At 37.8% G+C, this 18,979-nt stretch overlaps 1 protein-coding gene across 1 annotated transcript in view; it reads right to left on the bottom strand.

The window, feature by feature from the left end:
* ST8SIA4 (ST8 alpha-N-acetyl-neuraminide alpha-2,8-sialyltransferase 4) overlaps nucleotides 1–18,979 on the bottom strand; it is a 106,194-nt gene that overhangs the window by 60,512 nt on the left and 26,703 nt on the right. The window contains exon 4 of the mRNA XM_005683461.3: nucleotides 3,414–3,707. Coding sequence (XP_005683518.1) covers nucleotides 3,414–3,707 — 294 coding nt within the window. The remainder of the gene's footprint in view (nucleotides 1–3,413; nucleotides 3,708–18,979) is intronic.

Here is an 18,979-nt window from a genome sequence, read left to right as displayed (position 1 = left end):
CCATGGGATTCTCCAGGCAAGGATACTGGAGTGGGTTGCCATGCCCTCCTCCAGGGGATCTTCCCGACCCGACCCAAGGATCGAATCCGCGTCTGTTATGTCGCCCGGCAGGCAGCCAGGTTCTTTACCACTATTGCCACCTGGGAAACCCGAGTGTGTATATGTGTATGTATGCACATGTGTATATGGATGTGTACATGTAAGCATATATGTATATGTATGTGTGAGAGTGTGTGTGTGTGTGTGTGTGTGTGTGTGTGTGTGTAAGACAGGACAGAGTGACTTCTTTGTTTTTCTATGAATCAATGATACTCAATTTTTAACACATCAAAAAAGATGTGTGGAGAAATAAAGATTTCACTAAAGGTAAATTCATGGGCAATTATAAAACTTAGTATTATTTTAACAATGGTTGTAACTACTGTCATCTGTTTCTACATGACTTAAGAGATTAATACATTAAAAATTATTAGTGTGAAATCTAGGATTACTGTAGCTTTGGTTTATATCTAAATCTTGTTTTCTACATAATTTAGGATACTAAGGCATTAAAAATATTAGTTTATGTTTTGGGACACACTATGTATAAAAATATAATTTTGTGACACCAACAATGGAAAGTAGTGGGGAGAAAACTTTTTGTGTGTTACTGAAGTTCAGCTGGTATAAATTCAAATAAAAGTGTTATAACTTTAAGATTTCAAATGAAATCCCCATGGTAACCACAAAGAAAATAGCTCTAGAATACACACAAGGAAATGAGAAAGAAATTCAAATGTTTCACTGCACACGTAGACACACAAAATACCAAAAAACAAAAGAGTAATATAAGAACAGGAGTGACTATACCAATGTCAGACAAAAGAAATTTTAACTTAAAAAAATTATAAGAAACAATAAAGGACATTACATTAAGTAAAATAAGCCAGTCATAAAAAGACAAATACTGTATTACTCCACGTATATAAAGTAGTTGAGTTGTCCTGGAGAAGGTGATGGCACCCTACTCTAGTACTCTTGCCTGGAAAATCCCATGGACGCAGGAGCCTGGTGGGCTGCAGTCCATGGGGTCGCTAAGAGTCAGACATGACTGAAGCAACCTAGCAGCAGCAGAGTTGTCCAAATCATAAAAACAGATAGTAGCATGGTGACTGCCCGTCAGTGGGGGCAGAAGGGGATGGGGAGCAATTGTTTAACAGATGAAGAGTTTCAGTCTGCGAGAAGAGAGTTCTGCATGTGGATAGTAGTGATAGCTGTACAACAAAACTAACGCACTTCATACCACTAAATTGCACACTTAAAATGGTTGAGATGGTAGATTTTCTGGTATGTGTGCTTTATCACAATTTTTAAATGAAGGAAAAAACATAGACCAAATTAAGTGAAGTGAGTGAAGTTGCTCAGTCGTGTCTAACTCTTTGCGACCCAGTGGACTACCAGGCTCCTCCGTTTATGGGGTTCTCCACGCAAGAATACTGGAGTGGGTTACCATTTCCTTCTCCAGGGGATCTTCCCGACCCAGGGATCGAAGCCGGGTCTCCCGCATTGGAGGCAGACGCTTTAACCTCTGAGCCACCAGGGAAGCCCAAATTAGATTTTGTTAAAATTAAATTCCCGTACATCAAAGGGCACCATTTAGAGAGTGAAAAGCAAACCACAGACTGGAAAAAATATTGGCAATACACTTGATTAATAAAGAAATTTAAAAGATATGTTCCTAGCACAACACTTTATGAAGTTTCTCTCTACTAAGAACTCTTTTTTTTTTTCCAGACTCAATCTGTAATTACAGGAATCAGTAACTTAAAAAAAAAATACTTATCTTCTGAATGCATGTATTTTATCTTTGTTAAAACTTCATGCCAAATGTCAAGAGAATGAAAGTTGAATAACCAGGATCTAATTGCAAGAATGCAATCTACTTCTGTGCAGAATAACAGTTAAAAAAAAAAAAAAAAAACTGTCTCAGGAATTAAAAAAAGAAATGACAAATTCCTGAAGGAAATTATCTCAATAACAAAACAAAACAGAAAACACCTTAGCCCAGTCCAAATGACAGTGTATAAAGTAAGCTATTTTAAACTCTGAGTTTGGAAAGATTTTTCTTTTGGGACTTCTGTCCATTGGATTTACTTGGTACCCTGAACTCGCCCATCATTTTCATGTCCGCTGACTTTGCTCTACATTTTTATCATTTTATGAGTAAATTAACCAAAAGCCTCTATGGTCTTTGTATCTCTAGCATTTTTCCTTGTCAATACAGTCTGCAGTTACAAGATTTAATCTCCTAAATTCACATATCTAATGATGCTTCATGAGGGATAAAACTGATTATCTTCCGAACCAGATCACAAAAGTTATTTTGTATCCTATTGCACCAACATGGACTCCATTATTACAGAAATTTACAACTCATTAAATTATTTTCCTGCCTCAGTTTGCTCTAATGATGCAATAACATTTCCTTCTGGTTTCTTCTTTTTTCCCCTGACAATCACGTTAAAGTTCTTAAAAATCACTTCTTGCATTAAAAGTCCAGTTCAGACGTTAAGATTTTTGGGACTTCTTTGTTAGCATGCGGAACAAATTCTACACTTCAGACAATATTCCCCCTTATCATTGTTTATGCCTTAGCTCACTTTACAGGCTTCTATTTCTACCAGAAAGCCTATGCATTCCTCTAAAGCAGTGATCAGCTCTTCAATTTTGAATCTACAGTATCTGACATTCAGTAGATATTTAATAAATATACAGTATTGCTTATCTTTGTGTTATACATGTTACACACACATGTATGCGCAACTGAATTTACCCTTTTGGTTATTTGCCACTTTGAAACAAGAGTCTACTCCTGAGGTCTTTCTGTTGAGCTTGTATTAATAAAAGGAAAATATTGACATAATCCATAAAAGTGGCATCTGTGACTTTAGTGGGGAAGCATTAAGGCATATTATCTCAGCCAGCTTTATCACTCGTTGGCCTCTTAACTACAGATGGGATTTAATTACTTCTTACAGACATTTAACATTTAAGCTTCCACAACATTGCCCACTAGCTATTTAGCACTTCTGTTCATAGTTTTTACCCCAAATTCATCAAATTATACTATGAATTCTTATTATTCTTTAATGCAGCAACAGATAAAAATCAGTCGTTTGTTCATAAGCAGATAGAAGTAAGTGCCAATATCATATGTTTGCCTTTTCAAAGAAGAGAAGTGCTAAAATGAAGTAGTAGGTAAATAAAATTCAAGTTGGTAAGCAGAGCAGCCATTATAAAACAATGGAAACTATTTCTATATACATATATATATATGTATATATAAATTACTGAAGTTCCTTCTGGTCTAGGGAAACTGTGTAGGTATATGTACCATTGTACCAAGGACAGACTGGTCCTTTGCAGACACTTACCCTCTGACAGCATGAATAAGTCTCAGTGATGGATAAGCAGTCCGCACTTTCAGTTTATTCTTAAGGATTAACGCATTAACCCACTCCACGTGCTTCTCTCCTCCTTTGACCATGAAAGCAGGGATCCAAAGGACACTGTCATTCAGCATGGAAAGTCTACGCACAAATTTTTCTCTGTCACTCTCATTCCGAAAGCCTCCAAACGCTCTTTGTACAACTGATGGATTCATGGTAATAAAATCCGATTTAGTTCCCACATCTGCAGCAAACTCCACCACAGGGGCTAGATTACACCTGAAGAGGGAAAAAATTAATGGATAAATGAAAAGTAAGTATGACGCATTCACTTATAAAATAGCATTCGTGAAAAGAAAAAGCGGAATGAGCATGATTTTTGTTTTTTAGTTTTTTTTGACCAGGTAGGGAAAAAAACATCATCTGCCTGGTAAAATTACATTTTCAGCAAGTCAACACACTTTCAGGAATACAGTACTGTCTTCAATAAGGATTACAATGGGGCTCAAATTGTCATTTATACCAACACAACCTGGTGTTGAGTAATACTCATTGCTATTATCTTCATAAAACCACATGATATGAATTCCTAATAAGGGAATTTATGATGGTAAATTCATAAGAGCTCTGCCATGAAGTAGGCAGTCTAAGCCACATGTTGTTCAAAAGTAAGTAAAATACACTTGACCTGATAGTCTAACCTGCACCACTTGTCAAGGTTAAGTCACTTCAACAAGTTTCTAAACATATGTAAGTGGAGATGGCTTTTCGGTACCCTGAGGTTAAGGGAAAAATATAACCTCCTTGCAACATTTTCCACAAACCTATTTGTAATTGCTTTCCCTAGGCCTAAATGGGGAGGAAAAGTAAGAAAATGGAGTTACTGCATTTACTATGCCTTTTTGAGATGTTACCAGAGAAAAATCCTCTACCAAGGGATCAGATATCTTTCTGTCCCTTTTGAGGACATCCTCAAAATGCCTGTCTTCCCTACTAATCAGACATGAGCCCTTTGTGGAGGAGGACCCCTGTTCTCAATACCCGAGCTCCTGGGCCTCACAAAGTACCTGATTCTGATTCTACTCTTGTAACCTGATTTTTGCATTTTAAGAAAGCTTTGGAAAGCACCTGGAATTTGTCTTCCACTTGTGATACTTCGATTCTGTCACAAAGAGTTCTGGATTTGATGAAACTTAAAAAACAGGTTTTAAATTGTACAATAGTTTAACTTGCTAAAAAAAAAAGGCACATTTTAATTAGTTGATCAGTGAAAAATTAGATTTTTAACAAACAAGAGTTTGCTATTTGGAAAAAAACAAATAATTTGAACCTATCCATTCATGAAAACACACTCTCACACGCACAGATTTTTTTTGTTTTCTTTTCTTTTCGGTTGTTTACATCAGCCTTTCAAGTGAAGGGAAGATAAACTAATTTCCTCTTGCTGCATTTTTGCAGGTTTGACTGCATTATGTAAGTTTCTCACATTTCTCTACCTGCTGTATTTCTCCACATTAATTAAACTCTCAAACCAGTTAAATTTAATTAGAAAGTAAAGTGTGTGTTCTTCTATTAAAATTATTGGCTTAATATCATTCCTTATCTCTTAATTAATATATCTGATTACTTCCTAGGTCTCTGACAACACTTACCTAACACAACCAATATCTTTCATCTCAAACAATTAAGCAGAGTCTCTGTTATCTAGGCTGAGCTACTGAGAGAAAACAAAGTTAACACATCATATTATTTAGAAATAATCTCAAGTCATATAACTTTAATTATACCCACTAGATTATGTGATGGAGTATTTATCTGTCTCCATCCGTGATCCATGCACTGTTGGAGATTAGTTTTTCCTCATTCCTCTCACAGCAAGAATACTAGCGATGGGACTGCCCTGAAGAAAGAACAGCTACATCTTATAGTGTAACTCACCGAAGACTAAGGATATGATTTTTAAAGTCTTAAAATGCACTCCACATCAGCTTCAAAAGTAGCCTAAAATTCTAACCAAGCTGATTATAAGATGGATTTGGAAACTGTGGAAATACCTTCTGAACAACATGGGTACAGACACTTCCCCTTCCTTAGGTAAAAAATAGACAGTGCTTGCTAGCATGACAGTTAACATGTTCCTGTCTGGGGAGACAGCTTCAGACAGATCTTTCTGCTGTAATGATACCTCAGCCATCCTTTTCAGAGGATTCTACCAGACGAAAAACAATATCTATAAATGTCATTTTCTCTATAATTGTACAAGTAATCAGAGCCAACCCTGTTAAAGACAGCCAAGATATCCCAATGAATTAGCTTTTCAGGAAAAAAAAAATGACTTAGTTTATGCTTTTCATTCCTTTTCCTTATCACATGTTTAAAAGCCCCTTCACATCTCGTGTTTGCAAACACCCACTCTTTAGAACAGCCCTCAGCTCAGTTTCTGAAACAGGACTGTCTGGCCAGATGTTATTGAAGAGTTATTAAGGTAGTCATCAATAAAGCTGGGTGCTGAAAGGCAGGGACTTTCCACCTGGGAAACAAAAGGAATCTAACAGAATCACAAGATTTCTGGAGAACAGGGGTCATCAAGAGGGAACTAACCTATCTGAGGAGGTAAAAAACGCTAAGTGGCTGTGATGTAAACCGAAAGGGCATCAGGCGATCAAAGAATCATCAGTCCACCTGAGCTTTGCTGTAAAGTTTCTATGACCCAAGCACAGCCCAATCAGGCTTTGTGAAGGATGGAAATGGAAGTACTGAAAATAGCCCGACAGAAGGACACACTGTAACATTTAGACTGTGCAGGCTCCACAAGCCTGCTTGTTCTTTTGGTTTGGAGTGCCTACGCCTAAGGAAAGACTAATATCATGTCCACATGTGGCCAGCAAATTAACTTTGCTGCGGTTGGATTAGATATGTAGTCATATAATTAGCTGAATCATATAATCAGGGCAAGCATTAAGGAAGCCAAAATAACCAACCAGCTGTGTTGTACTCCAGCAATTCAGGAGACTTGTGAACTTCACAGCATTACTAGTAGCAATGGTGCTGATTGAGCAAGATTATAAATAGGTGTGCACTCACACATTCTTCATCTTCCTTTTAATAAGTCTTCTCAGGAATTACAATAATTAAAAGTAGCCAGAATGGGTAGCAAGCATTTATGAATCATTATTTCACGTTATTCTTAATCTTGTAAAATTAAAGAGTGCCTGACTTTTAAATGGTGGATTTCTGTGAGTCAAAACTACTGAGTATATAAGAATATTTAATGCACTCAAGTTCCGCTTCTTCAGCCAAGTTAAATTTGTGTGTGTGTGTATTAGATGCTCAGTCGTGTCCAACTCTTTTTTGACCCCATAGACTGTAGCCCACCAGGCTCCTCTGTCCATGGGATTTCCCAGGCAAGAGTACTAGAGTGGGTTGCCATTCCCTTTTCCAGAGGATTTTCCCAACCCAGGGATGGAACCCTGATCTCATGCATTGCAGACAGATTCTCTATCATCTGAGCTACTGGGGAAGCCCCAAATTTTTATACTGACCAACTATTTTGACATATCATACACATGAAACCATATCTAAGAATTAGGTATGGTGGCCAAATTCACTGCTTATTCAAAGCTGCCCAATTTTCAATTTGTTTGTGTTTATTTTCCAAGACTGATTAAAAACCTTTGGGAATGCAGCCAGCTCCATTTCCACCCTAGACCTCTGAAATTTCTTCTGTGACCTCAAGCTAGATGTGATGCCCTCTCAACAGTCCTTTTATGTAGAATTGAAGGCACTTTCATTTATCTCACGGCCATATAAAATATTATTTCATGCATTTACATTTTAATTCATTTAATTTTTAAGGAAGGCTGTGTTTATTTCACAATAATCGCTCAAGACCACCTAATTCTCCAGCAAGACATATCTTTTAGACTTGTTAATATTCTCTGCATTTCCCTTAAGTTACGGCTGAACAGTCGTCTAAGCAACTAGGAGGTCCCTCTTTCAAAAGCTCAACAGATATGCCTTCAGAGTTCATCGTGCAGATACAACACATTGCTCAGAATTGTTTTCTTTTTTTCGGGCTGTCTTACTATTTGTGCTAGTTGGCAATGACGTAATCTTGCCAAAGTATGATCCTGACATTTATTATTAGTAATAGCAATATGAAAATGCTCAATTACTCCCTCTGTCCCCAAGCCAGGGTCCTTATTCCTCTGTGATGTCCAGGGTGGCCTGAGGCCTGCACCAGGCAGAACTGGGACCCTTCGTTTCCAGGCTGGGAGACAGCCAAGGATGCTTGAGCTGAATCACATGTTGACAGTTCTTCAGGCATTTCTACCACAATATTGGAATTGGACACATTGGCCAAATAAAGTTAAAATTTTCAAAAAAAAAAAAAAGAAAGAAAGAAAATGCTCAATTAGCCACATGTTTACGTGTCCCACAGAGTGAGTTATATACCCTTGTGCTGCCTAGAGAACCAATCATTTGAGACACTGAGGAGAAACAGCAGGCACTGTGATACAGGAGGCTGTTAATAACAACTCAGGGGATCACAGCCTTATCTTTATTTATTCTTTCTCACATTAATGTTCAGACAAGTTCCAATCACATAATTTTACAAACACACCCTTTTTTCTGTTAGCCAATCTCACTGTGTATTTTGCTGTGCTAACACTGAAATCCCTTAACTCAAACCATCATAACCTTGGAACCACATCTGTCAACTGGCAATGAAATGGGAGACGACCTCTTTTCTTTTCTGCCCTGAGAGGAAGCACATGGTTCCTAGCTGCTCCCATCCTGTTTTTGAGCTTGAAGAGTCAAGAGAACACTGACGCTCTAATACCTGGCTTTGTTCTAGGCTTTGTCGTTACCCTCTCAAAACTGCTAGGGGAAGCCGAAACATGCAACCTCTCAGCCTCTCTGGCTTTTCCTGAGGTGAAGTCAATAGAACTGAAGCCAATACTTTTTGCAATACTTTGAGGTCAGGAGGGGTATTATCTCCACTTAGGGGTGAGGAACTAGGTCAAAGCCGACTAAGAAACAAGTCTAAGGACAGAGTGTATAGAAAATGAAAGCATAACTATTTAAAAATTGCTCCAGGACAGGAGTTTTAATTGATACTATTTACACATTGATTTCTTTCAGAATCAGTGAAAATCTCTATATGTTCATCTTTCCCCCAACCCTCCTGTAAGGAAGAGAATGCCTTATCATTTGGTCTCAAGCATATTCTACAAGGCCACTTAGTCACAACATTCCCCAAACATTGAGCAGTTATTGAACAAAGGGGTTTTAAATATCTAACACAGCGAAACAATAGTTACACTTCAGGTCTCTTGAAAGAAAGGATTTTTTTAAATGCCAGTAAAAGGATTAAATAGCTAATTGATGTCACTTTTTGAAATATGAAGCCTAGGGTTAACAGATGACGTATATGGGGTATAATATTATGTAGCAGACAAAGCGTAAGAGTTGGAGATGAAGGAGCATGTTGCAGATTTGAACTTTCAGTATGGTAGATGAACACAAAAAACACACATCGTGCGCCATGCTTGCTGGTAACAATGAATAAAACCCTCAAGTTGACAGAAATAAATGCAAATGACACATATCATGAAAATGACCAAGTGACTAAGTAGAAAAGAGGTTTCTTTTCACAAACCCAGATTTGTTTATATGACTGGCAAGGGTGGGAAAACAGTGTCATAGTATTTCTAGGGAAATCACAGAATTGAAAAAAAAAAATCAAACTCATTCTAGAAGACAACAATCCACGTAACAAAGAAATATCTTAGATTACATCATTCCAAATCAAAATAGCATCACCCATTTGGCAAATTTGCTACAACTGCACAGATATTATTCAATAAAACTTGGTTTTTTTTCTGGTGGGGAGAAGGAAAGGGATGCCAAAAGAATGAACATATTGTGCTTAAATCAAATGAATTTCCATGCATGTGATTGTTTTCTTTTTCACAAAGTGAATATATATAGTTGCAAGACTAATATTGATTTGAATTATATATGCAAGTTTCTTGAAAATGCATATGAAATGAATATTAAGCATACACTCTAAATACTCTGCAATTAAAAGTGAAGGATCATTTTAACTTTTCTGAAAGGGGTATAAAGGAAAAATTCTGGCAAAAAAATTCCTGTTGAGGAATTCCTTTTCTCTGGTAAAAATTCATTACTAGAAATATTTAAGACAAGGAAAACCAAGCAAGATTCTTAGGATGTATTTTTCAGCCCTCTTGTCCTAGTCAGGGAACTGAACTACTCCATTTATCAGTGGTTGCTGAGCAGTTACTATTTTTTCTACAGAGGGAAAAACTGATTTAGCATGGAATTTATGTTCTTAAAAATTATGCTGTACATTAAAAGGAAAGAAACAGCATTCATGAAATATTACAGCTGATACTTTAATCACCCACGCCAGAAAACCGAGGCAGAAAAACGATAACATTTTATCTTTGCAATTCATAGTGTTAATGAACTAAGTACCATGTGACCATTACGTTGGTGGTGGGAAACACACCCGAATTTTCTAACATTTAGTGACGATACCAGCAAACTCGTCACAGTCATATCATGCTGACACAACTTTCTTGTTTAAGAAGACAAAAACTTGTCATTCTAAACTACAAATATCATTCTAAACTACAAATGTACTTTTCTTTTCATTTGTTTTGAAAGTATAATCCAAGATTAAAAGATGATTTCTTACTTAGTATATATAATCTATTTGACACATGGTCCTGGAAAGATGGTTGATATAATGTTCAGAAGAGTCAGGTATTCTGATGCTCACCAAGCATTCAGAAAAGTATCATACCATGCATGGATAAAAATGAATGTTTCATTTGCTAATATCACAAGGCAGGCCAAGGCCATCTCACATTAATTGCATCATATTTATTCTAAGTGGGTCTTTATCTCCATTTAGCAGAAAGTCACATTCTGACTGACTAAAAGGACTTGATCTCCACAATTCTTTTATCTTCCATATCTGGTTCATCACAAAGCCCTAAAAATCCGTGTCAGAAAATCTCTCCTTAGTATGTTCTCTCTTCTTCATTCTTATCGGTATTTCCAAAGCTTAGGCACCACCATGTGCATTTGAACTATCATTGGAATAATTTTCATATTGATTATTACTTAGCTATAACAACTGATGAATCATGAATTGATCTGCAATTTTTATTTTTAAAGATGAAGGAAAATAAAATGGATTATAACAGAACATGACAGTGCTCCATGCACATCATCTTACGGAAATTTATTTCAGGTTTGCATGTGTGTAGCATTAATGACAGTAGCTGGGGAAGCAACAGGAGGAGGATATCATGATGTAAGTTGTATTTCTTACTGTAATATTTATTAAGCAGTACTGAAAAACACTGCTCTAACCAGTTCTATAAAACCCGGACTCCGTCTTGATCTGTCTGTTTCAAGGATGGTATCATCTTATTAATAAGCATGCTGCTGCTGCTGCTAAGTCACTTCAGTCGTGTCTGGCTCTGTGTGACCCCATAAATGGCAGCTCACCAGGCTCCGCCATCCCTGGGATTCTCCAGGCCAGAACACTGGAGTGGGTTGCCATTTCCTTCTCCAGTGCATGAAAGCGAAAAGTGAAAGTGAAGTTGTTCAGTGGCATCCGACTCTTCGCAACCCCATGGACTGCAGCCTACCAGGCTCCTCCGTCCATGGGATTTTCCAGGCAAGAGTACTGGAGTGGGATGCCATCACCTTCTCCGATTAATAAGCATGTTTGATCACAATACTATCCCAACCAAAAACCTTCAGTGACATCAGTTCAAGGGTTTTCATAACTTGCCCCTAGCCTTACTTTCCAGAATTTTCTCTCTACATGCTTGCCTGTCTTGTATCCCAATGGCATCAGACTACTCCATGTAGTTCTCTGTCTGTGTCTCTTTATCTATGATGAACATCTCTGACTGAAATTACTCCCTCTCTAAGACACTCTAGCCTCCAACCTCAAAACGTCCTATCTTTTCCTAAAACCCAAAGGTTAATGTCCGTTGCAATGCTTTACGTGTTTTCTTTGGCAGAACCGACTGCTTCTGTCGCACTGCTCTAAAACATTTACCTTATCTTTATTCTATCACGTATGGAACTCCATTACATTTAGTTGCTTGTGTAGGGTTGCTATTTCTTTAATGCAATTAGTTAAGCCAAGAATAATAATAATGTCGGTTACTCTGTGTATGTGAATTGAGAACCTGTTTAATTTACAGTGGTTACTTGATCTCTTAGTCTTCTAGGCGTGCTGCTGAGGCTCTCAACCAAGTCCTGAAAATTCACAGGCCTCTGGGTCACAGGTTAACATAACTCTGAAAAATGGGCAATTTTGCGGGGCTATTTCCCCATTTAAAAGGGACAGGCTCTCGTGGGCTGATGATGATAAATGCCGAAGAAAACAAAACTACCACTTGGTTTGTGCCCCAAGGGTGTCAGTTCGTGAGCTCTGCACTAAATCTTCTGATTCTCTGTACAACCACTTCAATTTTCACTTTTAACATGTTTGTTCTGTTAAATACGTTAAAGGCGTTTCATTAGAAAGCCGATACAGTGTGTGTTTGGGAAAGTGAATTAAGGAACACCAAACATACTAATAAACAGGTGTTAAGCTGAAAACTCTGAAGCTGATAAAATGTTTAACCGTCAGAAGGTGTGCTAACTAAAGTACACAAAAATTGGAAAACAATCATCCTTTTTAGCTGGAATTATTTACATTACAATAAGAAATGCAATCTGTTTCACTGATGCACCTATTCTAGGTGACCTGTGTTTTCTAGGTACCAAGCCATCATTATTCGAAACAAGCAAGGTAAGGCTAGAGGAGTTCTAAAGGCCGATGATAATTTTTCAGTCTGATATTTAAAAACACTCACAAGTCAAAATGTACCCATAAGAGAATACACAGGGATGATAGGTGGAGAAAAGAAACTATGCTGCTTAGCATTCACTGACTGGTGGGGTCCCCTCTCCCTTTTATTAAAGTCTCACAGTTTCAGTCCATGGTTTGTATAACTGATACTTTGAGTTATCCTTTAACCAAGACAGTGTTCTGTTTCTTTGTTAAACATCAGATAAAATGTTGAGATATGCCTAAAAGTCTATTATACATTAAAATTACCCAAGACTCTGAAATCTCAGCAGATAATTAAAGAATGGACTGGAAACATCTTTGTATTAAAGGAATCAAACAATACATTCCAAATGTTAATAGCTTTCTTAAGTTACATACAGAAGATCATGCCTAGGAAAGTTGAAAAGATAAACTGAGGGACAAGGCATTTGTATGTATATGTTTACAAGGTAAGTAGGGTTATTATTAACAATCTCAATCACTGAAGTTAAAAAGAATGAAAAGCATATCCATGCTTTTTATCCTTCGATAAGATGGTGTATGCCAAGAGTAGGGGCAAGAATATTCATACAAACACAACATTCCTGGAAAGGGGGGCTATTTTCCTGTCCCAGGTTGAACAGCCTTAAAACTCAGTTTCACTCATTTTTATAATTAATTCCTTTTGTCTACCTGGCAGCAATGCTATGTTCTTAGTTTCATTTTTACTGTTATTATTACTGTTACTGTCCTGTTTTGTTATTCATCTCTCCATCAGACTGTCTCCTCCATCAGACTGTGAACTTCAAACGGAACAGACCATGTAATTTATCCCTATATCCCGAATACCGACTGAAATCCCTCAGATCTTGTCATCTAGTGGCTGCTTGATAATTATTAGTTGAATGAAGAAATACTTGCTGATATGACTACAAATTAATGGAGTCACTGCTTCCATTTAAAACTTCAAGTAAATGCTTCTTGTTATTTAGGAGACATATATTTGTGCCAAATGTGATTTCCGTACTTACAAAATAATTGTGGACCCTAACTCTGGACTTATTTTCTAAACAATTATTAATCACAATAGAAAAGTCCCTCTCACCTCTTTATAGGATCACCATGCTCCTGACATTGTTCAGTCTGATCATTTATATAATTCACTAAACATAATAAGAGTTATCATATTCTACCTTATGCCAGATACTATACATATCTGTTATTCAAACTTACAGAACATCCAAATAATTAAGTACAAGTAAGTAATCATATTCTACAAATGAAGAAAATCGTTTCAGTTTATGAACCTTCAGAGTTGGGATTTAAATCCAACTTTGTATCTAAAACATTATGAATCCAAAACTTACTGCACAATACTGCATGCAGATGATTGTCATTGTCTAAAATACATATTCATTTTCTCCCCGCCCCCACACACTACACTTGGCACTCAAGACAGCATACTAAAAGAAACAGGCTATAAAATCTATAAGTTGCAGTTTTATGTATTTGTTTAAAGAAACATTTCCAGATTTCTCAGGTAGTGATAGAGCTATAACATGACCCCAAATGTTCTAAGTCCCTGTTTATCACTCATCTTATCTATAACTCAGGTTTTTAAGATAATTTTCAAAGTTAAAATTGTTCTCATTTCCAATTTAAAAATAGTATTGGTATTCACTACATGGAAAAACATGCACACACACAAACACTAACAAGAACAGAAGCCAAATTACTTTTCAAATATAGGACACTTGCAAATCTTCCCATAAGACCATCACTATAAACATTGGGTACCAAGTTGAATTCTAGTATTCTGAAAAAAGATTCCATTAATGGCATAAATCAAGCTGTAGTTCCAAGAATCTTGGTGGATGCCAGTGAAATAGATGGGAAATTCTGAAAGAGATGGGAATACCATACCAACTGACCTGCCTCCTGAGAAATCTGTGTGCAGGTCAAGAAACAACACATAGAACTGGACATGGAACAACAGACTGGTTCCAAATAGGGAAAGGAGTACGTCAAGGCTGTATATTGTCACCCTGCTTATTTAACATGATGAGAAACGCTGGGCTGGAGGAAGCACAAGCTGGAATCAAGATTGCCGGGAGAAATATCAATAACCTCAGATATGCAGATGACACTATCCTTATGGCAGAAGGTGAAGAGGAACTAAAAAGCCTCTTGATGAAAGTGAAAGAGGAGAGTGAAAAAAATGGCTTAAAGCTCAACATTCAGAAAACTAAAATCATGACATCCGGTCCCATCACTTCATGGCAAATAGATGGGGAAACAGTGGAAACAGTGGCTGACTTTATTTTTCTGGGCTCCAAAATCACTGCAGATGGTGATTGCAGCCATGAAATTAAAAGACGCTTGATCCTTGGAAAACAAGTTACGACCAACCTCGGCAGCATATGAAAAAGCAGAGACATTACTTTGCCAACAAAGGTCCATCTAGTCAAAGCTATGGTTTTTCCAGTAGTCATGTATGGATGTGAGAGTTGGACTATAAAGAAAGCTGAGTGCCAAAGAATTGATGCTTTTGAACTGTGGTGTTGAAGACTCTTGAGAGTCTCTTGGACTGCAAGGAGATGCAATCAGTCCATCCTAAAGGAGATCAGTCCTGGGTATTCATTAGAAGGACTGATGTTGAAGCTGAAACTCTAATACTTTGGCCACCTGATGCAAAAAGCTGACTCATTTGTAAAGACCCTAATGTTGGGAAAGACTGAAGGTGGGAGGAGAAGGGGATGACAGAGGATGAGGTGGTTGGATGGCATCACCGATTCCATGGATGTGAGTTTGAGTGAACTCCAGGAATTGGTGATGGACAGGAAGGCCCGGCAGTCCACGGGGTGGTTAAGAGTTGGACACGACTGAGCGACTGAACTGAACTGAGTGAAGTATATATGAGAAGTGGGAGGTCTTATCTCCCAGAAAAATGTCAGGGTCCTTTCCCAAAACTGTACTAAGTGATACTGCTGTGAAACAATTTCTCTCTCTTTTGATAGTACTTTTACTCACCAGTTCCTCATGTATTTTGTACATATGGTGACTTCCCAAGGCCCTGACCTCATCACACTTAGAATAATCTGTATAAATCATTAAAACTTAGTCTTGATCCATAAATAACAAACTTATGGAGGGCTACAGTCCATGGAATAGCAAAGTGTCAGACACGAGTGAGTGACTAAGCACAGTACTTAGTTATCAAAAGGGAAAGGTTTATGTATGTAAAGTTAAACCACTTCGCTATACACCTGAAATTAACACAGCACTGTAAATCAACTATATTTCAATCAAAATTAAAAAGAAACAAAAACTTAGTCTTATTTTTCTTTGTCTGAGAAGTAAAACCCTTCCCCTGATTTTAGGTCTTAACATTGGCACGCATACATCAGGAGACAAGGCAATACTCCTGGCCCAGAGGAAACAGAAAACCAGATTAGAGGATACACAGTATTAAGCAGAGAATGCTATTTATACAAGTTGATTGATAAGAAGGAAATTTATTCATAGAACATGACAACCAGAAGGGAAAAAATTCAAACCACAATGCAAGTTGACAGGCTCTATTCCAAAGTTGTCTACTGAATCATAAGAAGATAGTCACAGACTTTTAGAGCCAGAAAAGAATTTATGAGTCCATCTAGTTCAATGGCTAGATTTGGCATATTAGGAAACTGAAGCCCCAAATGGTTTACAGTATTTGTTCAAAGTCACACGGCTATAATTAGAGGCAATGCCAGCCAGGGGATCCAAGTTTCTGAACTCTCTGAAGAGTATTATTTTAACTGCACTTCATGAGAGAATACGTACTGCTGAGCAACAACAACCATTTAAGCACAAATATTTACATCTTCTGTGTATCTGGGTCACAGATATAATTTTATATAATTTATTCTAGACAATTTCACACATATTATCTATACCCACAGAAAAAGGGAAGAAAGAGATTATTTTCATCATACTACATATAAAGAAACTGGGGTTTAGAAAACTGAAAATAAATTGGATGGAAAAGATGGAACTTGAAACCAGATTTATCTTATTTAAGGGTTTATCACATCTGATTATCTGAGAGAAAAGGTCATGAGTCTCCTCCTCTATGATCTGTCTCTAGAATATTTTGACATATTTTTGGCACACAGCAAGTGCTTAGTAAAAGAAAAGAATTCTCATTGGATGATCCACAGACCACAACTGGAGAAAATGCTAAACATTATAAGGTTGCTTTGGTGTTTATTTAAGCTTTTTTGCTTTTTTTTGTAGCATTGAAGTGAAGTGTCTCTCTCAGTCGTGTCTGACACTTTGAGACCTCATGGACTGTAGCCTACCACGCTTCTCCGTCCATGGGATTTTCCAGGCAAGAGTACTGGAGTGGGTTGCCATTTCCTTCTCCAGAGGATCTTCCCAACTCAGGAACTGAACCCGGGTCTCCCACATTGTAGGCAGATGCTTTACCAGCTGAGCCACCCGGGAAGTGAGACATAATTGACATATAGCATTGTATACGTTTAAGACACACATGGTTACTTTATACTTGTACATATTTTGAAATGATCGCCATATATAGCTACCATCCACACAGCTTTTGCGTGTGTGATTTTATTTGTTGTTCAATTTGCTTTGTTAGCTCAGCCTTTGAAGACGCTGGTGCCTCGAGGAAATGTCAGACATTAAAAATGGCCTTCCCTCTTCTGCTTTTCATGTTAAGTCATCAAAATTTGAAATATACCCTCATTAAGATAATTTCTCACTGGTCTCCACACTTCAGAATAAACATGCAACCAAAAACTTCACACTCTAGTGCAACAGGATTATTTCTAATTTAAAAAGATAAACGTTTTCAGGGACTTACTGGTGGTCCAGTGGCTAAGACTGCGCTCCCAGTGCAGGGGGGTCTGGGGTCAAACCTTGGTCAGCAAACTAAATCCCACATGCCACAACCAAAGGTCTGCATGCTGTAATCTAAAGACTTGCACGCTACAGCGAAGACTGAAGACCCCACGTGCCACAACTAAGGCTTGTGCAGCCAGCAAATAAACAAATATGCAAAAAGACAAGCATTTCCAATCTTCATTTTAAAATAAAGTATTAGACTCTGAGTATTAGAGGAAAAAGTTCTACTGTTTCCTTCTTCAACTTACTGTGTACACTCAGGAAAGTCATTTAGACTCTCTGATCTATGAGAGAATGTGGTATGTTAACCTAAGTCTCATTAGAAAAGACCTTGACGTTGGGAAAGACTGAGGGCGGGAGGAGAAGGGGACGACAGAGGATGAGATGGTTGCATGGCATCACCGACTCCATGGACATGAGTTTGTACAAGCTCCGGGAGTCGGTGATGAACAGGGAAGCCTGCCGTGCTGTGGTCCATGGGGTGGTAAAAAGTTGGACACGACTGAGCCAGAGAATTGAACTGAACCTAAGCCTAACTTTCTCAGAGGAACCAATAGAAACCAATTTGGATTATTCAAGATCCATTTTCTGCCATCCAAAAATATGTTACGTTTTAAAACATGGCATATTCATGCTCACTATTACTTGCCCTTTCCATGAATTATTTGTTGTTATTCATTCTCTAAGTCATATTGGACTCTTTGTGACCCCATGTAACCCCATGTAACAGACCCTAAGCAACAGGCCAGGCTCCTCTGTCCTTGACTGTCTCCCAGAGTTTGCTCAAATTCACGTCCATTGAGTCATAGTTTATACAATTCATATATTCTTTGATTTTCTTAAACTGCCTTCTACCATGTTATCCCCACTATCACTCTCTTACTTTACCTCTCATTATCTCCATATTTAGACTATTTTCAGTATTTTCTCGTCCTCTGTTGCCATCTTCTCCTTTTGCCTTCAATCTTTCCCAGCATCAGGGTCTTTTCGAATGAGTTGGTTCTTCGCATCAGGTGGCCAAAGTATTGGAGCTTCAGCTCAACATCAGTCCTTCAAATGAGTAATCAGGGTCGATTTCCTTTAGGATTGACTGTTTCAATCTCCTTGCAGTCCAAGGGGCTCTCAACAGTCTTCTCCAACACCACAGCTCAAAGCACACACCCCACAGTTCTTTGGCACTTAGCCCTTCTTTATGGTCCAACTGTCACATCTGTACATGACCAGTGGAAAAACTATAGCTTGGACTATGTGGACCTTTGTTAGCAAAGTGATGTCTTTGCTTTTTAATACGCTGTCAGGTTGGACATAGCTTTTCTTCCAAGGGGCAAACATCTTTTAATTTCATGGCTGCAGGCACCATCTGCAGTGATTCTGGGATCCAAGAAATAAAATCTATCACTGCTTCTACTTTTTCCTCCATCTATTTGTCATGAAGTGATGGGACCAGATGCCATGATCTCAGTTTTTGGAACGCTGGTAGGCAAGTAGCAAATGCTTTAACCCCAAAACTGAAGCTATATTTTGAAAATCTATGAAATGGTGAGCTGCCCATTTGCTAATGCTTCTCTGGCGTCTGGGAAGGATGATCCCCACCATATTTTACATTAGTATGACTCTTACCATCAAAGTCTATCATCTTACTCTGTCCTGTGATTTGTAATTCATCACATCTGCCTCCTCTAGTATCTTACCGAGTGCTCTTTTTCTTTCTTATCTTTGATTTATTCATTATCACAGTCTTTTCATTTGCAAATATGCTGATGCTTCTTTA

The sequence above is a fragment of the Capra hircus genome, chromosome 7 (assembly GCF_001704415.2).
Source record: "Capra hircus breed San Clemente chromosome 7, ASM170441v1, whole genome shotgun sequence".
Taxonomy (NCBI): Eukaryota; Metazoa; Chordata; class Mammalia; order Artiodactyla; family Bovidae; genus Capra; species Capra hircus.
This window is presented reverse-complemented; position numbering and strand designations above follow the sequence as displayed.